Genomic DNA, 19742 nt, shown 5'->3' with positions numbered 1-19742 from the left:
TTTTTTACTTAATTTCTGGCTAAAAGCTTAAAATCCCCAAAGCACTGTTCTTTTAGGCATATGACCCAGGGCATACCTATTCTTTGAGGCACCAGTTTATTAGGTGGAGAAGTGGCCCTGGAGAACTCCTCAGACCCATACTGCCCTATCTAAAATTGTAAGATTATATTTTAAGATCCCTATGTAGAATCTGAATGTTCTTCAGCAGAAGGAATCTTAGATCCCTAAGTAACCCATACAGCTTTAATAGAAGTCCCTATTCATTTTTAACCCATTGAAATGAGACTTTTCTATACTAAATCATCAAGCTTTGTCAATTTTTACTTTCTTAATATATTTTAATCTATTTATTCACTGCATTAATATTGCTTTAACTTAAGCTTTATTAATCTCTTATTTGGAATACAATAGCTTCCTAATTTTTCTGTCTCTCCCAAATCTGCTATCTTCTAATACATTTTCACTTTGCCATTAGTGTTATTTACAATTAAATTTCTTCAGTGACTACATATAACAGACAAGATAATAGTCAAACTTATATATAGATGCCTGTCTACTTTCCAAACTTGTCCTTGGCCACTCTGTCATACTTATTCTATGTTCTAGAAAGCCTTTGTAGTTCCTTTAATGAGTCATACTATTTCAGGGCACTTTTGTATGCCATTTCTTCTTCCTATAACTCCTGTCATCCACTTCTCCCAATATAACTAAGAGAATGTCTCATAATTTCTCAAACCTTCTGGGCATTATAATATTAAACATTGTCTTAGGTTTATTTTTCTTTCTTTTTAACAAGTCTCTCTCAGACTGAAAGGTTTGTTAAATAAGTTATAATGCTGATTCATCTCTATATCTAATATGATTTGTATGGTACCTGTCATAAAGTATGGACTCATCGATATTATATAACTAATTGGATAAATGACTGAATAAATTTAGGAAGGAGGGCAAATAACATTTTAGATTTTAATGATAAGGTTGTTTTTTAACTATAAAATCCTATGATACATTTAGCACACAGAAAATGAGGTAAATAAAAATATCCGATAACTTAGGAATGTCTATTACAGATACTGTAAGGAGGAAATATCTGTTTTGTTCCTCACAGTAACTATATAACAGGAAGTAAATAAAGTGGTCTTTGCCTTCTCATGTAAGTTGATTTTTCAAAGGAAATAGAAAAGGAAAACAATTTGTTCGGTCACATTCATTCCTGTTATAAAACAGGGTTGCTATGGCCCTGGCCAGCTTGGCTCAGTGGATAGAGTGTCAGCCTGCGGACTGAAGGGTCCCGGGTTTGATTCTGGTCAAGGGCACATGTCTGGGTTGCGGGCTCGATCCCCAGTAGGGGGTGTGAAGGAGGCAGCCTATCAATGATTCTCTCTCATCATTGATGTTTCTATCTCTCTTTCCTTCTCCCTTCCTCTCTGAAATCAATAAAAATATATTTAAAAAACAAAACAAAAAAAACAGGGTTGCTATGGATATAGGAAATAATAACTCAGGAGACAAAACAAAGTATTCTATTTCCATTGAAATAGTTATCAACAATGCAAGAGCTGATGTTCTAGGAAGTATCCAATTTTATTTAGTTTGTTATAATTTAAATTGCTTGTGTTTGACCCAAGACTCTGAGATCCCGAATTTTAAACTTAATAATTTCTGTAATTTAATGAAAGAAAAAAGTCAATAGCAAAGGCAATGTGAGAGGTCAGACAAATTAGTCTTCCATCATCTGTAGATGAGTTAGGGGACTAAAGGCAGAACTAGCTTGTATTTAAGTTCCGCCTTTTCATAGCGTTAAAAACTTGGACCAATACTTCACCCTGTGTCTGAGTTTTAATTTCCTGTTACTGTTTCAGATGCCTCTATAAACTGGAGGAAAGAGTACATTCCCAAATTGTAAGATTATATTTTAAGATCCCATTTATTTAGTCAAGAAGACAGACTCTGATTGGAGGTGAAGTGGCCACACAGTGCAGGAGCAGATGTAATAAGTTAGTGTCACTTCCTCTGGCCCCCAAAATCTCAAAGGCAGGCACAGAGTTTCTAGTGACATTGCAAAGGAGAGTGTGGCTGGATTGGAGAAGCTCAATTTCTTTCAGTGCTGCAGTCCTTTAATAGATTATTTAAAAATCTGGAAAAATTTACAATTTTTATTTTAAATTTTTTTTATTTTGTAATGCTTAAAAACTTTGGTTCATGAACCATTTTAATGCCAACAAGACATTACCTAATGAAAATAGCAGAACAAATGCCTTGTTGCCCTGAGAAGTATCTGACACTAACTTTTCTGCATTCCCCAAAAATACATTTTCGTTAAAGAGGGAAGACCCTTACCTCATATGGTTGTTAGGAGCAAGTGAGATTATTTGCAAAGTCTTGACATTAATTAAGAACACAAAAAAAGCAGTTGACTTTTCTAAAAGATACACATTGAAACATTGGTTATCTTTATACTCACTAGAAGCAAAAAAACCCAAAGATAATAAAAATAATATTTAGCTATATGGAACTCTATATCTGATGGGGCATCAAAGCATTTCTGCATATTCATAACTTAGGTTTGTAATAAACTGTGACACTAACCAAACTTTTTTTTTTGAAGTATGACCTAATTTACTTATTCCATTAGCTGTGGAAACAGAGATGAGAACACCAGGGCACAGTGTGGTCTACGCAGCAGCCTTTCAGAGCCCTTCCATTGATGCAGAAAAAGGGAAAGTGGAATAGACATAAACTTAAAATTTTACACATACGGCTGCTAGGGAGAAATTATACAGGGAAACTAGTTATTCTCTTAAAATACTATATTTTCTAAAGGATAAAATCTATAAATTATTCATGCATTTGGGTCAACTGATTATATGAAAAATATAATCAGACCTACATTTGTCTCAGAATAGATTCAATATGGAAATTGTGGTTTTCCTTGGGTATAAGTAGAGAGAAGAAAGATAAATATAAAGGGTAGGGCTAGAACATCAGATTGAGATTTAAGGACTTGATGTGGAAGAGAAAGAGGCATTAAAAAGTTGGGAAGAGGAGAGAAAATTAGTACTGGTTGAAAACCACCCATTTCCCCCATTTTTCTTTAGAATTAAAGTATTTTATTTCTTTGCAAAAAACTTATCAATACGAGTTTGAACAGAACTTGTCTTCTTCTCATCATATAACTTATAAAATGGAGCAAGCATCTTTTCTAAGTCTTGGTGACTTGAACTTTCATATTTCTTTCTAAGTTTGGATTAGCTTTCATTGTGTTCTTTGTACTTTCAAAGTGGTGAAATACTCCTGAGTTTCTTTAAAGTGAAGTTTTAGGCCGGTATCACGTCCTCTGGGCCATTGTCCATCTTTTTGTCACAATGACTTTCCTCATTGATGTCCATAAGTTCACCTTCTCTGAATTCCTGTGACAGCCTAGCTACCTTGCTCCAAAGGGCACAGTGTCAACATTCCAGAATTACCTATATCTCGTGTAACCCATTTACTAGTATACTCAATTAGTATACCACTGAAGTGACTTCAGCTTGTTTTTTTATGTTCATAGTTCTTTTTTGTTTGTTTTTTCTTTATTGATTAAGGTATTACATATGTGTCCTTATCCTCCCATTGCCCCCCCCCGCCTCCCCCCGACTCATGCCTTCAACCCCTGGTGTCTGTGTCCATTGGTTAGGTTTATATGCATGCATACAAGTCCTTTGGTTGATCTCTTCCCCTTATCCCCACCCTCCCCTACCTTCCCTCTGAAGTTTGATGGTCTGATCGATGCTTCATTGCAACTGGATCTGTTTATGTTCATCAGTTTATGTTGTTCATTATATTCCACAAATGAGTGAGATCATGTGATATTTATCTTTCTCTGACTGGCTTATTTCACTTAGCATAATACTCTCCAGTTCCACCCGTGCTGTTGCAAATGGTAAGAATTCCTTCTTTTTTTACAGCAGCATAGTATTCCATTGTGTAGATGTACCCACAGTTTTTTAATCCACTCATCTGCTGATGGGCATTTAGTCTGTTTCCAAATCTTAGCTATGGTAAATCCTTTCTGATTGTTTCTTTTTTCTTGGGATATATTCCTAGAAGTGGTATTACTGGGTCAAATGGTAGTTCCATTTTTAGTTTGTTGAGGAAACTCCATACTGTTCTCCACAGTGGGTGCACAAGTCTGCATTCCCAACAGCAGTGCAAGAGGGTTCCTTTTTCTCCACATCCTCGCCAGCACTTTTCGTTTGTTGATTTGTTGATGACAGCCATTCTGTCAGGTGTGAGATGATACCGCATTGTCATTTTGATTTGCATCTCTCAGATGATTAGTGACTTTGAGCATGTTTCATATGTCTCTTGACCTTCCTTATGTCCTCTTCTGAAAAAATATCTATTTAGGTCCGTTGCCCATTTTTTGATTGGGCTGTTTATCTTCCTTTTGTTAAGTTGTATGAGTTTGCTGTAAATGTTGGAGATTAAACCCTTATTGGTGGTAACATTGGCAAATATGTTCTCCTATGCAGTAGGCTTTCTTGTTGTTTTGTTGATGGTTTCTTTTGCTGTACAGAAGTTTTGTTCATAGTTCTTACCTTCATTTCATGCTGGCTAGGTTTTGCCTATCTTTCCTTGGTTATCACATTTTCATACCAATTCATATCCTATTTCAGTTTTAGCAACATCACATTTTGTCTCTTTGCTGTACTTTACTCTTTAATTTGTTGGTTATCCACTTTGGGGAATTGTCCTGTGGATTTACACTTGGAGACAAGAGGCAATATGTGTTGCTGTCTATGTTTGAACTAAATACAAATGTGCAGTGACTAATCATTGACGGACTTTGAAGAAGGGGCATGTTGGTCACTGCTCATGATGCTACATCTATTATTTACATGGGGATTTATGGATCAAATAGCCCACAACTCTTATATAATACAGTTAATATCTATCCTATCTAATAATAGAGAAACATGGTAATTAGCCTTACGTCCGCTACCCATCCCATTGGCTAATCAGGGCGATATGCAAATTAACTGCCAACCAAGATGGTGGCTGGCAGCCAGGCAGCTTGAAGCGAACAGGAGGCTTGCTTGCTTCAGTGACGGAGGAAGCTGATGTTCCCCGCCTGCAGCTGCTGGCCTCTGAGCTTGCAGTTTGAAACATTGTTACAAATATAGAAGCTAAACAAAACCCCAGAAACCTGCTTTCAGCCAGCTGGGATCTCAGAGCTGGAGTTGAAACAGTGTTTCGATTATAGAACCCAAACAAACCTGATACCTGCTTTCAGCAGCCGAGGCCTCAGAGCTGGAGCCAAGCCTCAGAGCTAAAGCTGGCCCAGAATTAAAAAAGAAAAGAAAAAAAGGACAGGTTGGGAGCTTCAGTCACCCGCCAGCCTGAAAACGGCCCTCAGCCCCTCACCCAGACTGGCCAGGCACCCCAGTGGGGACCCCCACCCTGAAGGGGGTGTGACCAGATGCAAACAGCCATCATCCCCTCACCCAGGCTGGCCAGGCAGCCCAGTGGGGACCCCCACCCTGATCCAGGATACCCTTCAGGGCAAACCAGCCGGCCCCCACCCATGCACCAGGTCTCTATCCTATATAGTAAAAGGGTAATATGCCTCCCAGCACTGGGATCAGAGGAGCCGTGAGGCCTCCCGGCACCAGGATCAGCATGACAAGGGGCAGCGCCAAACCCCCTGATTGCCTTGCAGCTCTGTGTGTGACAGAGGGTGGGGCCACAACCTCCCTATCCGCCCTGCTCTGTTCGTGACAGGGGAAGGCGCCCCAACCCCCTGATCAGCCCTGCTCTGTGCCTGATAGGGGGGAGCTCCCCAACCCCCTGATCGCTCTGCAGCTCTGTCTGTGACAAGGTGCGGCGCCCCAAATCCCATCCCCCCCCACAGGACCTGCTCTGTGTGTGACGGGGTAGAGCAATAACCTCCCCATCGGCCCTGCCCTGAGTGTGACAGTTTCGGAGCGCCAACCCCCTGATCGGCCCTGCTCTGTGGGTGATAGAGGGCGGTGCCCCAACCCCCTGATCCGCCCTGCTCTGTGTGTGACAGGGGCAGTGCCCCAACTCCACTATCGGCCCTACTCTGTGCATGACAGGGGGGAGCTCCCCAACCCCCTGATCGACCCTGCTCTGTGCGTGACAGGGTACGGAGCCCCAACCCCCCTGATGGGCCCTGCTTTGTGAGTGACAGGGGGCAGCACCCCAACCCCCTGATTGGCCCTGCTCTGTGCGTGACAGGAGGTGGGGCCACAACCTCCCTATCCGCCCTGCTCTGTTCGTGACAGGTGAAGGCGCCCCAACCCCCTGATCAGCCCTGCTATGTGCCTGATAGAGGGGAGCTCCCCAACCCCCTGATCGCCCTGCGGCTCTGTGTGTGACAGGGTGTGGCGCCCCAACCCCCTGATCAGCCCTGCTCTGTGTGTGACAGGGTGCAGCACCACCCCCCCCCCCCGCACCGGACCTGCTCTGTGTGTGACGGGGTAGAGCCATAACCTCCCCATCGGCCCTGCCCTGAGTGTGACAGTTTTGGCGCGCCAACCCCCTGATCCGCCCTGCTCTGTGTGTGACAGGGGCGGTGCCCCAACTCCCCTATCGGCCCTACTCTGTGAGTGACAAGGGGGAGCTCCTCAACCCCCTGATCGGCCCTGCTCTGTGGGTGACAGGGGGGAGCTCCCCAACCCCCTGATCTACCCTGCTCTGTGGGTGACAGGGTACGGAGCCCCAACCCCCCTGATGGGCCCTGCTCTGTGAGTGACAGGGGGCAGCGCCCCAACCCCCTGATTGACCCTGCTCTGTGCGTGACAGGGGGTGGGGCCACAACCTTCCCATCGACCCTGCCTTGAGTGTGACAGGGGGTGGTGCCCCAACTCCCCAATCAGCCCTGCTCTGAGCCCGACCAGGGGCTGCACCTAGGGATTGGGCCTGCCCTCTGCCACCCGGGAGCAGGCCTAAGCCAGCAGGTCGTTATCTCCCGAGGGGTCCCAGACTGCGAAAGGGCACAGGCCGGGCTGAGGGACCCCCTCTCCCCGCCGAGTTCACAAATTTTTGTGCACCGGGCCTCTAGTATATATATAAAGAGCCAGGGGCCATTGCAACTGAACGGATGACTGAATGGACTATCAAACAGGCTGAGTGGGGCGACAAGGCTGGCAGGGGGGTTAGTGAGGGACGAACAAACAACTGAGCAGTAGGCTGTGTGGGGTGACCAGGCCAGCAGGGGGGTTAGTCAGTGAAGACAAAACGACTGAGCAGCAGGCTGCGTGGGCAACCAGGCCATCAGGGGGGTTAGTGAGGGACGACTAAATGACTGAATACCAGGCTGCGTGGGGCGACCAGGTCAGCAGTGGGGCAGTGAGGGATGACCAAGCCAGCATGGGGGGCCATGAGGGGCAACCAAGCCAGCAGGGGGGCAGTTGGGGGCAACCAGGCCAGCAGAGGGGGGCAGTAAGGGGCGACCAGGCTGCCAGGGGGCAGTTGGGGGCTACTAAGCCGGTGGGGGGACAGTTGGGGGTGACCAGGACTGCAGGGAGGGGCAGTAAGGGGAAACCATGCTGGCAGAGGGGGGAGGTAGGGGCGGCCAGCCCATGGGGGGGCAGTTGGGGGCAACTAGGTTGACAGGCAGGGCAGTTGGGGGTGACCAGGCCAACAGGCAGAGGCAGTTAGGGGTGATCAGGCAGGCAGGCAGGCAGGCAGGTGAGAAGTTAGGAGCCAGCGGTCCCGGATTATGAGAGGAATGTCTGAGGGGTCCCGGATTGGAGAGGGTGCAGGCTGGGCTGAGGGGACCCCCCACCCCCGTGCAAAAATTTCATGCACCGGGCCTCTAGTACCATGATAACTGACATCTGAATTCTATTGTTGGAGGGTGGTGTTATTTAACTAGTTGTGGCTCTGAAACTTGTGCATTTTTCAACTGAGCAAAGCAAGGACAACATTTTGTTTCCTAATAAAAACATGGATCATCTGAATCATGGCAAACATTTGCTTGCAATAAGTAAGGTAAAAACAATAAAAACATTTTTATGTCCTTAAGAAATAAAAAATTGAGAACTATGGTAGAGAAATGAATATACCCCAAATAGGGCACTGTTCCCTCTTTTTTGTTTTTTTAATATAAAGAATTATGAGTTTTATGAAATATTACTTAATTCTTAACATGTTAAAATAATGATGCCTAGGGAAAAAAGGATATTTGAAGTTTACTGAAAAGGAAAACAAGCTCAATACACATGCATATGCACCTATATTTTAAACCTGATTTAAAATTTAAAAATCTATGATACTAAATTCTGAAATATATTTCCCTCTTGCTTGAAATCTAGCCATTAAGTAGCACTACTATCTTACTTTTAAGTAAATTACATTTTACTTATCATCAATGTCTAAGTCTATGAATTAGTAATATTTATGATTTATACAGTACAATTAATTTTGTAAAAGCACAAGATTTTTTTCACCTCATTCATTTACAAAACAACATATTTGATAACTTACTACATGTATAAGGTGAATAACAGAGTAATAACAAAAAGGTATAGATTAGGTTTTACATGAAAAAATGGAGAGGGAATTCCTGTTTTCAAGGAGTTTCTAGGGATTTTTTTGAAGTTCAGAATTAAAACAGAATCTCAATGCTAAGAAAAAGTTCATTACCTTTTAATTTTGGAATAAGAAACTTTTTTTAACAGTATTTTTTTTTTTTTTCCAAATCAAAGACACAAAACAAACTCAAGTAAACCAAAGCTTATTGGTTTAATCATTAAATAGTAATTGTTAAAGTAAAAGAGGATATTCAAGTTGGGGCCATATACTAATTACTAAAGAATTACACTTGGATGCAATAGGTTTCTCTTCTTCAAAACCCAATAAATTCAGTACAAATAGCAAGGCTTTCCTCCCCCTGTTTTAAAGAATACAATAAAAACTTGGAATCTTGTAAATTTTAGGTTAAATTCAGTGCTAAATAATAATACAACCTGGCTTTTGTATGAATATCCATTAATTATATCTTATATGCATTCAAAAGAGTGATAAAGGTTTATTTTAGGCAAATGATTTATTTCAAAAGATCACCCAAATTCCATAATTTAAAAAAGTCTTATTTGCTTTAAGGTTCAATTCATATTTTAATAATTTAAAATCCAATTATTATTGCCAAGACATTATAGGGAATTTTACATCCCATTAACCTTGCTTTGTTTTAATTACAAAGATTCTTTGTTAGATTCCTTTAAATGATCTAGTTTATAATTTCAGCCTGTCCTAGGGAGTACTTTAATTCAGCTGCACATTCATCAACTGGTTTTGTTCTGTTAATTATAGACAACTGCACAATTGCTTTCTCCAGCTATGATTGATGAATTATATTCAAGAGTGTAGCTGTTAAATAGGATAAACATTTATAACAATTTCCACTTAAATAATTTTATCTTCATTCCCACAAGGACAAATTAAAGACATATTCTAACAACCAAGAGAAAGTGTTTTTTATAGGCTTCATTTTAAACTGTTAGAAAAAATTAAGAAAAATGTTCTATGTCCAGGCCAATGAAATACAAGCATGTGCAAAGAATCTAAGCTATGCCTAGCATTTAGTAAGCACCAATGAATAGGAATCAGATAAACAGAGCAACGTGTAACTATTGTACCTACATCCCAACTATCTAAATATATCTTTTGATCTGGAACTCCCAATTCAAATTCATGAAAGTGAAAGGTCTAAATTGAAAGGATATGAACCAAAGTAAAGGTGAAAGTCAGAAAATTCTAAATACCTATTATATGTAATAACAAAACAAACAAAACCCTTACAGTTACTAAGGGCCTATATTACAGCAGTTGTAATAATGTGGTATAGATTATTTCCAACCTTCAGAGAAACTGGGCTTCTTTCTTAAGTGTTACACTATTCTGCAATGTGAAACAATGTGAGAGGAAGATTATGTTACATGCCTAGCATCTAACAGTTGGAGAACTGGTATTGAATTCAGTACAAATAGTAAACATATGATTTGTATTATAATAGGAACTGGAGAAATGGCCACAAAATAGTGTATTTTACACTACAAATAAACGGGCACTAACACTATGGTATGGGAAGTATAAACCAGGGGAAAATTGAAGGTGCTTTGAGAACCTAAGAAAGTACCTATAATCTGGAGTAGCAATGGGGAGAGATTGGTGCTCAGTGAAGAGATTATTTTCACTAAAGTAATAAGTAAATGTCTTAAAGAAAATGCTCATATTTTTTTGTGCTGTAGACTGTTGGTTTGGCTATTTTCAATATTCTCTTAGCTTCTCAAATATAATACCCCCCTCTCCAAATTTGCTTCATTCTCAGTAAATAGCCCTGCCTTCTTCATTGAGAATGTAAGGCACCATAAAACAAAACAAAACAAAAACCCTCTGAATCCTGCTAAAACTTAAATGAGCCTTAGCCGGTTTGGCTCAGTGGATGGAGCGTCAGCCTGCGGACTGAAAGGTCCTGGGTTCGATCCCGGTCAAGGGCATGTACCTTGGTTGCGGGCACATTCTCAGTGAGAGGTGTGCAGGAGGCAGCTGATCGATGTTTCTCTCTCATCAATGTTTCTAACTCTCTATCCCTCTCTCTTCCTCTCTGTAAAAAATCAATAAAATATGTTAAAAAAAAAAAAACTTAAATGAAAGGCCAGTCCCTGGACTTCAGGCTCACCCGCCACATTGGCTTTTTTTCCACCAGCATTTAAAAATACTTGTCTTTTCTTCTAAAAAAGATATGCCACACACCCTTCCTCACCAAATTAAAAACTATATCTACCTTTAGTAACTACCCTATGAGTTTCCCCTTCTTGGCCAAACTTCTTACAGTTGTATATACTCGATGTCTATACTAGCTCTGACCCCAATACTCAAATCACCACTTTCTCAAAAGTTATTTTCTTCATTTATCTGTTCCCATAGAACCATTTACTTGCCCTTTTATTACATCAACTAGAGGTCTGGTGCATGAAAATTCGTGCACTTGGGGGGGTGGTCCCCTCAGTCTGCTCCCTCTCACAGTCCAGGAGCCCTTAGGGGATGTCCTACTGACGGCTTAGGCCCGCTCCCCCTGGAGAGCGGGCCTAAGCCACGGTCTGGCCTCCTTCTGCAGGAGGCGACTAGGTCAATCAGGGGAAGGCGCCACCCCCATCACCCTGCCGCTGCTGCTGCCTCTGGCCTCCCTCTGGGGGAGGTGACTGGGCTGATCAGGGGAAGGTACCGCCCCCATCACCCCGCTGTTGCTGCCACTGCCGGCCACCATGGCTGCCAGCCCTCCTCGGCCCTTGCAGCCACTGCAGCTTTGTCCGGAAGGACATCTGGAAGGATGTCTGGGAGACGTCTGGTCTATCTGGTCTAATTAGCATGTTATCCTTTTATTAGTATAGATAAGTACTTAATGAAGGATTGTTGTTCTCACTAGACTCCAAGCTCCATTAGAGCAGGGCCTGGGTCTGTACCTAGAATCTTTAGCACATAGGTACTCACCAGTATAAGTCAGGATGAAATGACCTATTATACAGTGGCTCCTTTAATCCTAACTTAACTATTGTCTTTTGGACTATTCATTCCTCCTCAAACATTCTACTCATCATTCTTTTTTTTCATTCCTTCAATAAATATTTGTGATTGTGAACCATGTGCTAGGCATTGTTTCAGATACCAGGGAGATATCCACAAATAAGACACGAGTTCTTAAGGAAAGTACATTTTAGTGAGGAAGATAGACATAAAATAATGAGATGATATTATTAAAATGTCAAAAGAGAGTCATGTGATGAATGTGTGCTAACTCAATAAGATGGTAAGGGGAGCCTTTCTGAGAGGTGACATTTTAGCTGATTTATGAATGACAGTAAACAACCAATCACATGAAGATGTGGGGAAGGGATTCCCCACAGAAAGAGCAGTAAAGCTGATCCCCAGGTTTTTTTCTCACTCTGCAGACTCTTCCTGCACATCACATCTGTGTCCTTACTTACCACTTACCATATACAAGCAGATAACTCTAAATCTCCACTCTAGCTATATCTTTGGAGAGCTGGAGACCCAAATTCCAAGATGCCTATTCAATGATTCCACTTGGACATTACACAGGTGCCATAAATTCAGTGTAACCCAAAGTGAAAACCTCTCTCACCCAAGCCATGCTCCTCTTTCTGTGTTATTCTAAGTAAACTATATTTATACTATAAGCCATCCAGCTATGAAAGCTAGAAATCAAGTTATCTTGGATTCCTTCATTCACCTCTTACCATCCAATATATGAGCAATTCTATTAATTAAATTTCCAAAAGATACTTCAAATGTTTCCACTTCTTCCATCCTAGTAGCACTATTTGTTAGTCTGACACCACCATCTTCATTAGAATTACTGAAACCTCAGATTGGCATCTCTGTTTCAGTCTTGACCCCCTAAAATCCATTTGCCACATTTCAAGTTATGCCTAAACCTCTTCAGTTATACTCCAGCAGCCTTACCACATCTTAGAAACCTCTTCCTGGAATGATCCTTGCCTTGAGGAATGACCCTCAAGTTCTATGTGGGTAGCACAAAACACACAATTAAGTAGCTGTTGGCTGACTAAAAATAGCAACATGTCTTGCTGTCTTTTGCCTCTTGGTTTTTGCACTAAATTATTCCCTTGGCCCGGAACTTTATTCCTCTTTTTTTTTTTTAATTTCATATAGCTATGTCATAATCATCTCTCAATTATCAACCAAGATGGCATTATGTTTGGACATGCTTCTCTTTTAGAAACCTCTTTCTTTGTAGACTATTTTTAAAGCAGTTTTAACTTCATAGCAAACTTGAGCAGAAGATAGATTTCTCAGATACTATTTCAGCCCATAAAACCTCCCCCCACAAGTTATCACCATCTACCATTAGTTAGAAATGATGAACCTACATTAATACAGCATTATCACTGAAAGTCCATGCTTTACATTAGGGTTCATTCTTGGTATTGTATATTCTACGGGTTTAGACAAATGTATGGCATGTATCCACTATTATAGCATCATATGGAGTAGGTTCACTGCTCTAAAAATCCTCTCTGCTCTGTCTTCCTCCAACCCCTGGTTACCACTGATCTTTCTATTATTGTTTCCATACTTTTGCCTTTTCCAGAATGTCATATAATTCAAATCATACAGTATATTAGCCTTTTCAAATTGGCTTCTTTCATTTAGTGATATGCAATTAAGTTTCTTCTATGTCTTTCCATGGCTTGAAAACTCATTTCTTTTTAGAACTAAGTAACAAATATTCCATTTTCTGGATGTATCATACAAATGAATGGGTATTTATTTATCCATTAATTACTGAAGTGCGTCTTGACATCCAAGTTTTGGCAATTATGAACAAAGTGAATATAAACATCTGCATGCAGGTTTTTATGTGGACTTAAGTTTTTAACTTCTTTGGATAGATAGAAGCATGGCTGTTGGACTATATAGTAAGAGTATATTTACTTTTGTATGAAACCACCAGCCTGTCTTTCAAAGTGGCTGTATATTTTGCATTCTCACCAGCAACAAATGAAAGTACAGTTATTCCACATCCTTACCAGCATTTGGTGTTGTCAAGTGTTCTGGATTTTGGACATTCTAATAAATGTATAGTGGCATTTCTTTGTTGTTGTAATTAGTATTTCCCTGATGATATGTAGAGCATTTTCTCATATGTTTATTTTCCATCTGTGTATCTTCTTTGGTGTGGTATCTGTTAGGTCTTTGGCCCATTTTTAAATCAGATTGTTTATATTCTTATTGTTGAGTTTTATAATGAACAACATAAACTGATAAACAAAAACAGATGCAGAGACAGAGAAGCATCGATCAGACCGTCAAACCTCAGAGGGAAGGTAAGGGAGGGTGGGGGTAAGGGGGAGAGATAAACCAAAGGACTTGTATGCATGCATATAAGCCTAACCAATGGACACAGATACCAGGGGGTGAGGGCATGAGTGGGGGGGTGGAAAGGGGGTAATGTGGGGATAAGGACACATATGTAATAACTTAATCAATAAAGAAATTTTAAAAAAAGACTTCATATTATATCCATAATATTATGGATATATTATATTCACTTCATATTATATCCACTAATAAAAGCCTAGGTGGCTCTCGTGCACTCGTGCAACACCCCCACGTCATCACAAGATGGCTGCCCCCACATCATCACAAGATATCCACCCCAGGTTGTCACAAGATGGCCACCACAAGATGGCTGACAGGGGAAGGCAGTTGGGGGCAACCAGGCTGGCAGGGGAGGGCAGTTGGAGGTGACCAGGCTGGCAGGGGAGGGCAGTTGGGGGCGATGGGGTAGGCAGGGGAGGGCAGTTGGGGGCGATTGGGTTGGCAGGGGAGGGCAGTTAGGCGTCAATCAAGCTGGCAGGGGAACGGTTAGGGGGCAATCAGGCAGGCAGGCAGGCGAGTGGTTAGGAGACAGCAGTCCTGGATTGTGAGAGGGATGTCCGACTGCCGGTTTAGGCCTGATCCCTGCGTGGGATCGGGCCTAAACCGGCAGTTGGACATCCCCCAAGGGGTCCCAAATTGGAGAGGGTGCAGGCTGGGCTGAGGGACTGCTCCCCCCCTTGCATGAATTTCATGCACCGGGCCACTAGTTTTAAGATAATAGTCCTTCATCAGATATATCTTGTGCAAATATTTTCTCACACTCTGTGGTTTGCTTTCTCATTCTCTTGACAAGCTCTTTCATAAAGCAAAATTTTAGATTTTAATGAAGTCCAGTTTAGCACTTTTTTCTTTCATGGCTCATACGTTTGGTATTGTATCTAAAAAGGCATCACCATACCCAAGGTCATGGAGATTTTCTCCTATGTTATCTTCTAGGAGTTTTATAGTTTTGCATTTCATACTTATGTCTGTGATCCTCTTTCAGTTAATTTTTGTGCTGTTATTAAATCCACGTCTAGATTTTTCACCTGTGGATGGATGTCCAGTTGTTACAGCATCATTTGTGGAAAAGACTATCATATTATACCCTGATAACCCAACCATTTGGAGAATGCATCCCTCTAGATGAGATTAAGTGCCCTGCCTTAGGCTTGCATTAATTCCTATACCACCCCAATCATAGCACTGTTGTATTATTGTGTGTGCCAGTTTAATGTTTGTCTTGTTTACTTCTCTATTCCCAGTTCTTATAATAGTGTTTGTGAGGTAGAAGGTGCTGACTAGACATTTGCTGTACTAATGTATACATGATCTGTATATTTATAGCTAGTCATGTTTCAATTATTATTCCAAAATCATCTTTATTGGAGGAAAAATTTGCATGAAAATAGAAGCACACTCTAGAATGGCACAAAATGCCCTAACCGGTTTGGCTCAGTGAATAGAGCGTCAGCCTATGGACTGAAGGGTCCCAGGTTCAATTCCGGTCAAGGGCATGTACGTTGGTTGCAGGCACATCCCCAGTAGGGGGTGTGCAGGAGGCAGCTGATCAATGTTTCTCTCTCATCGATGTTTCTAACTCTCTATCCTTCTCCCTTCCTCTCTGTAAAAAATCAATAAAAAAATATATTAACAAAAATAGGATGGCACAAAAATATGGTGAACATTTTGAAGGCTTTCATGGATTTAAATTTAAACAAAATTAAACTACTTTCTGTAATTCCAACCTCTTTCCTAAAATAAAACAAACTCTACCACTGAACAATAATACAGCATCAAAAGCTAAAAACCTCTGATAATAGCAAATTCTCCATCCTCTTTTTGTCTTAGACAATATTATAATCTTAAGTGTTAAAGGTTCAATTCTGTTAACTCTTCAGAGTTACTGATGACAAAATAATTTTTGTTTTTTACTTCACAGTTGAAAGAAATTAGCAAAATTAGCATGAATGTGAATTGAGAGTTTCTGTAACTGATATGACAATGAGTAAGTAGCCTGTGAATTTTTTTTTCTAGTTTTCATCACCTGAAGATGGGTAATAATTATTGTCAAATCTTACAATAATAAAGTTTTATAAGAACTACAGTGTGTTGTTATGTAAACTTATTTATGTTACTTAAAAAAACTAATATTTTGTTGCATCTTTTGCTTTGCAGTGAGTCAAAAACTTATTTAAATTTTTAGAGTTACATTATTGTGACTAAAAATATTTCATAATTCAAACATGGAATATCTAAATGAGAGATACTCATTAAGATTCATTGTTATAACAACAGAGGCTATTTCTTAGACTATAAAACTTAATGGGGAAAAAAGCAATAATACTAAACTTATTTAAGTTACTTTAAAAATGGATTTCTCTACCATACACAAACTAATTTTCAAGGGATATGTTGTAAAATATTCTTTCATAATACCACTCCTTTGATAAAATTTTATATATAGTAAGCACTATTTATCAATCTACTTTAATTTGGTTTGAAATACAAATAAATAGATTACGCCAAATATCAGTCATTATTTCTCAAAAATTATACTATATCATAGAAGAAACTCAAGTTGCAATAGAAGCTGTACATGTCAAAATGATGACAGTTACATTTGTCTTAATGTATACACTACCAGTAAAGTTTTGGGAAAATCATAGTGAACAACTGTTTATAATAAAGAGAAAATACAATAATAGGCTCAAACATAATTTTACTTATAGCATCATTTTAATAATGGTATATATAAATTCCTAACCAGACTGTTATACTTCCTATATTTAACATCTTTCACATTTTCAGCTGGATACCAGATAGCACAGCATGTTCAGAGAAAACTGTTTCACATGAGCTGAGATAGGCGGAGGGAGTCCACATGGAGCATAACACTGAAACCAGATGGAGTGGCAGATGGGACTGCAGACGGGGTTCACTTGATCTATGTAAAACAACTTTACTACTTAGTAAGATGTGGCTCCAATCTCACAAAAACTTTCTAAAGTTTGTCCCTTTATTTCATACATGCTCCTGACTGAATAAATATTTTTAACATTTTAAATTTTGTTCCTTTAAAGTTTCTGTGGTAAATTATTTAATTAAAACATTTTCTTACACATTTTTTGACCAGATGGCAGGAAAAAACAGTTGTCCAGTGGAATAAAATGTGCAGTGGAATAAAAATTGTGAAATTAATTACCTTCCTTCATTGATGAGTTCAATAAATGCAAGTCCTGCATTCTTCTGAATAGAATTTTGCCATTCCTAAAAAGAGAAACCAAACCAAGTGTCATAAAAATGAGCATGTAAAGCAAAGCAACATCTTGTTTAAGGATCATGTTGGTACTATTAAAATAACTTCCATGTGATGATATTTCTAAATCTTTAAAAAAATTAACAAATGTTACTGTGCTACTCATTTTAAAAGGTGCTATCGAGTTCCCACTAAATTTCAGGCTTGATGCCCACTGAAATAGAAAGTGAGATCATAGGTACAGATCACAAATTCTCAGCACAAAGTGTCCTTCCTTCCAAAAGAGACCAAATGCCTGTGGCTATATAAGGGTTAGAAATATTGGAATAGAAATTTTAGTCCCTGATATAGAAAATTCTCACTGAGGTTATAAAATGCAAATTAGAAATATAAACAACATATTTAGATTAACTTGTAAATGAAATGTTATAGTTATGTGTGTAGTCCAAATGACTGAAAGGCATGTAAAATGTATATAAATTCTTATAAATAGTAAATTCTTTTAAAACTTATAAAAACAAATATTTAATATTAAAACTATATCCAAATGTTATACTCTTCCTATGACATATTTAGAATATGCTTTAAATAATTTTTTTGGTTATTGATTTATCCCAGTAATTTTAATTTGGGAAGTCTTTTTTAAATGTAGCTGGTAAATTACAATTTTTGGATTAAAATTATATCCACTTCAATAGTACTGTAAGTAAATACTTCCCTAATAGATTTATATATATATATATATATATAGTCCTTATTGGTCACTTATGTCACTCATCTATAGACTTTTTTTTTATTTTTTATTTTTTTTATTTTTGCTAAAAGTATTACAAAGGGTATTACATATGTGCCCTTTTTATCCCCCCCACCCTTGACAAACCCCTGACCTCCCTTACCCCCCAGTATCTTATGTCCATTAGTTATGCTTATATAGATGCATATAAGTCCTTCGGTTGATCTCTTACTCCCCTCCCTCTTGTCCCCCAACCCTCCCTGGCCTTCCCACTGCAGTTTGACAATCAGTTTGAGGCAGCTCTGCCTCTGTATCTATTATTGTTCAAAAGTTTGTAATGGTCTTTATTATCCATGAATGAGTGAGATAATGAGGTGTTTTTCCTTCATTGACTGGCTTATTTCACTTAGCATAATGCTCTCCAGTTCCATCCATGCTGTTGAAAATGGTAAGAGTTCCTTCTTTTTTACAGCAGCATAGTATTCCATCGTGTAGATGTACCACAGTTTGCTAATCCATTCATCTACTGATGGGCACTTAGGCTGTTTCCAGATCTTAGCTATGGTGAATTGTGCTGCTATGAACATAGGGGTGCATATATCCTTTCTAATTGGTGTTTCTGGTTCCTTGGGATATATTCCTAGAAGTGGGATCACGGGGTCAAATGGGAGTTCCATATCCAATTTTTTGAGGAACCTCCATACTGCCTTCCATAGTGGTTGCACCAGTCTGCATTCCCACCAGCAGTGCACAAGTGTTCCTTTTTCTCCACATCCTCTCCAGCACTTGTCGTTTGTTGATTTGTTGATGATGGCCATTCTGACAGGTGTGAGATGGTACCTCATTGTTGTTTTGATTTGCATCTCTTGGATGATTAGTGACTTTGAGCATGTTTTCATATGTCTCTTGGCTTTCTGAATGTCCTCTTTTGAGAGGTGTCTATTTAGCTCCTTTGCCCATTTTTTGATTGGATTGTTTATCTTCTTTTTGTTAAGTTGTATGTATAGACTTTTTTTTTCCATGAGTTAACAATTAAAGTGCTGGCCACACATACCGTAGGTGGTCAGCTCCCTGCCTATGAATTCAGCTCCACAAAAAGAACAGTCTCTATGATAACCCTTCACTCTATTCCTGATCACGTGCTCCTCTAAAGCTTATACACACGCTGTGAATAAATGTGGTCTGCAAAAGTAGGTGTTTGGTATGTAAATATTCTCTGCTCTAAGTAAATTTATGAAGAATTATAGAAGAACAAACCACTAACCCACATTTCTCCAAGAGAGAATCAACAACTTGGGAAGAGTGATGTGATAATGCTAATATATAAAAACTCTGGGTCTGTCATGACCAGAGGCTTGACCAACCGAAAGTCAGTCCTGCACTCAGCGCTGGGTTGCCATAGCAACCCAGTGCTGACTGCTGAGGGGGCTGAGAATCAGGCCCAGAGAGAGGCCTGAAGAGAGAAGCAGGGTCTGATCCATAGCCTGTGTGGCAGCTGTTGATCAGCACTTGCCTCTCTCTTTCTTTCCAGGCCAGGCCAGCAGCCGCGCCTCCATTTCTCTTCAGGCCTCCACCCGGGCTGCTGATCAGCCCCACCTTTCTGATCAGGCCCCATTGATAGGCCTAGAGACGCTGACTGGTATAGAAACCAACCAATCAGAACCAAATCTGGGTGAAGTGTGAAGAGCCAATGGCTGCTTAGGGGGCGGAGCTTTTGACACTGACTGGCATAGAAACCGACCAATCAGAACCAAATTGGCTGGCAGAGGAGGGCAGTTAGGGGTGATCAGGCAGGCAGAAGCAGTTAAGGGCGATCAGGCCGGCAGGGAAGGGCAG

General features: G+C 40.1%; 1 protein-coding gene across 5 annotated transcripts in view; it reads right to left on the bottom strand.

Annotated features, from left to right (window-relative positions):
* The window catches only part of NBEA (neurobeachin), a 975192-nt gene that overhangs the window by 471474 nt on the left and 483976 nt on the right, over window positions 1-19742 (bottom strand). For all 5 annotated transcript variants that reach the window (XM_070409180.1, XM_070409183.1, XM_070409179.1 and 2 more), the window contains one exon: window positions 17120-17184. In XM_070409180.1, the coding sequence (XP_070265281.1) occupies window positions 17120-17184 (65 nt within the window). The remainder of the gene's footprint in view (window positions 1-17119; window positions 17185-19742) is intronic.

Source organism: Myotis yumanensis, unplaced genomic scaffold, assembly GCF_028538775.1.
Source record: "Myotis yumanensis isolate MYYU_CA2020_CCGP unplaced genomic scaffold, mMyoYum1.0.hap1 SCAF_3, whole genome shotgun sequence".
NCBI classification, from domain to species: Eukaryota; Metazoa; Chordata; class Mammalia; order Chiroptera; family Vespertilionidae; genus Myotis; species Myotis yumanensis.
This window is presented reverse-complemented; position numbering and strand designations above follow the sequence as displayed.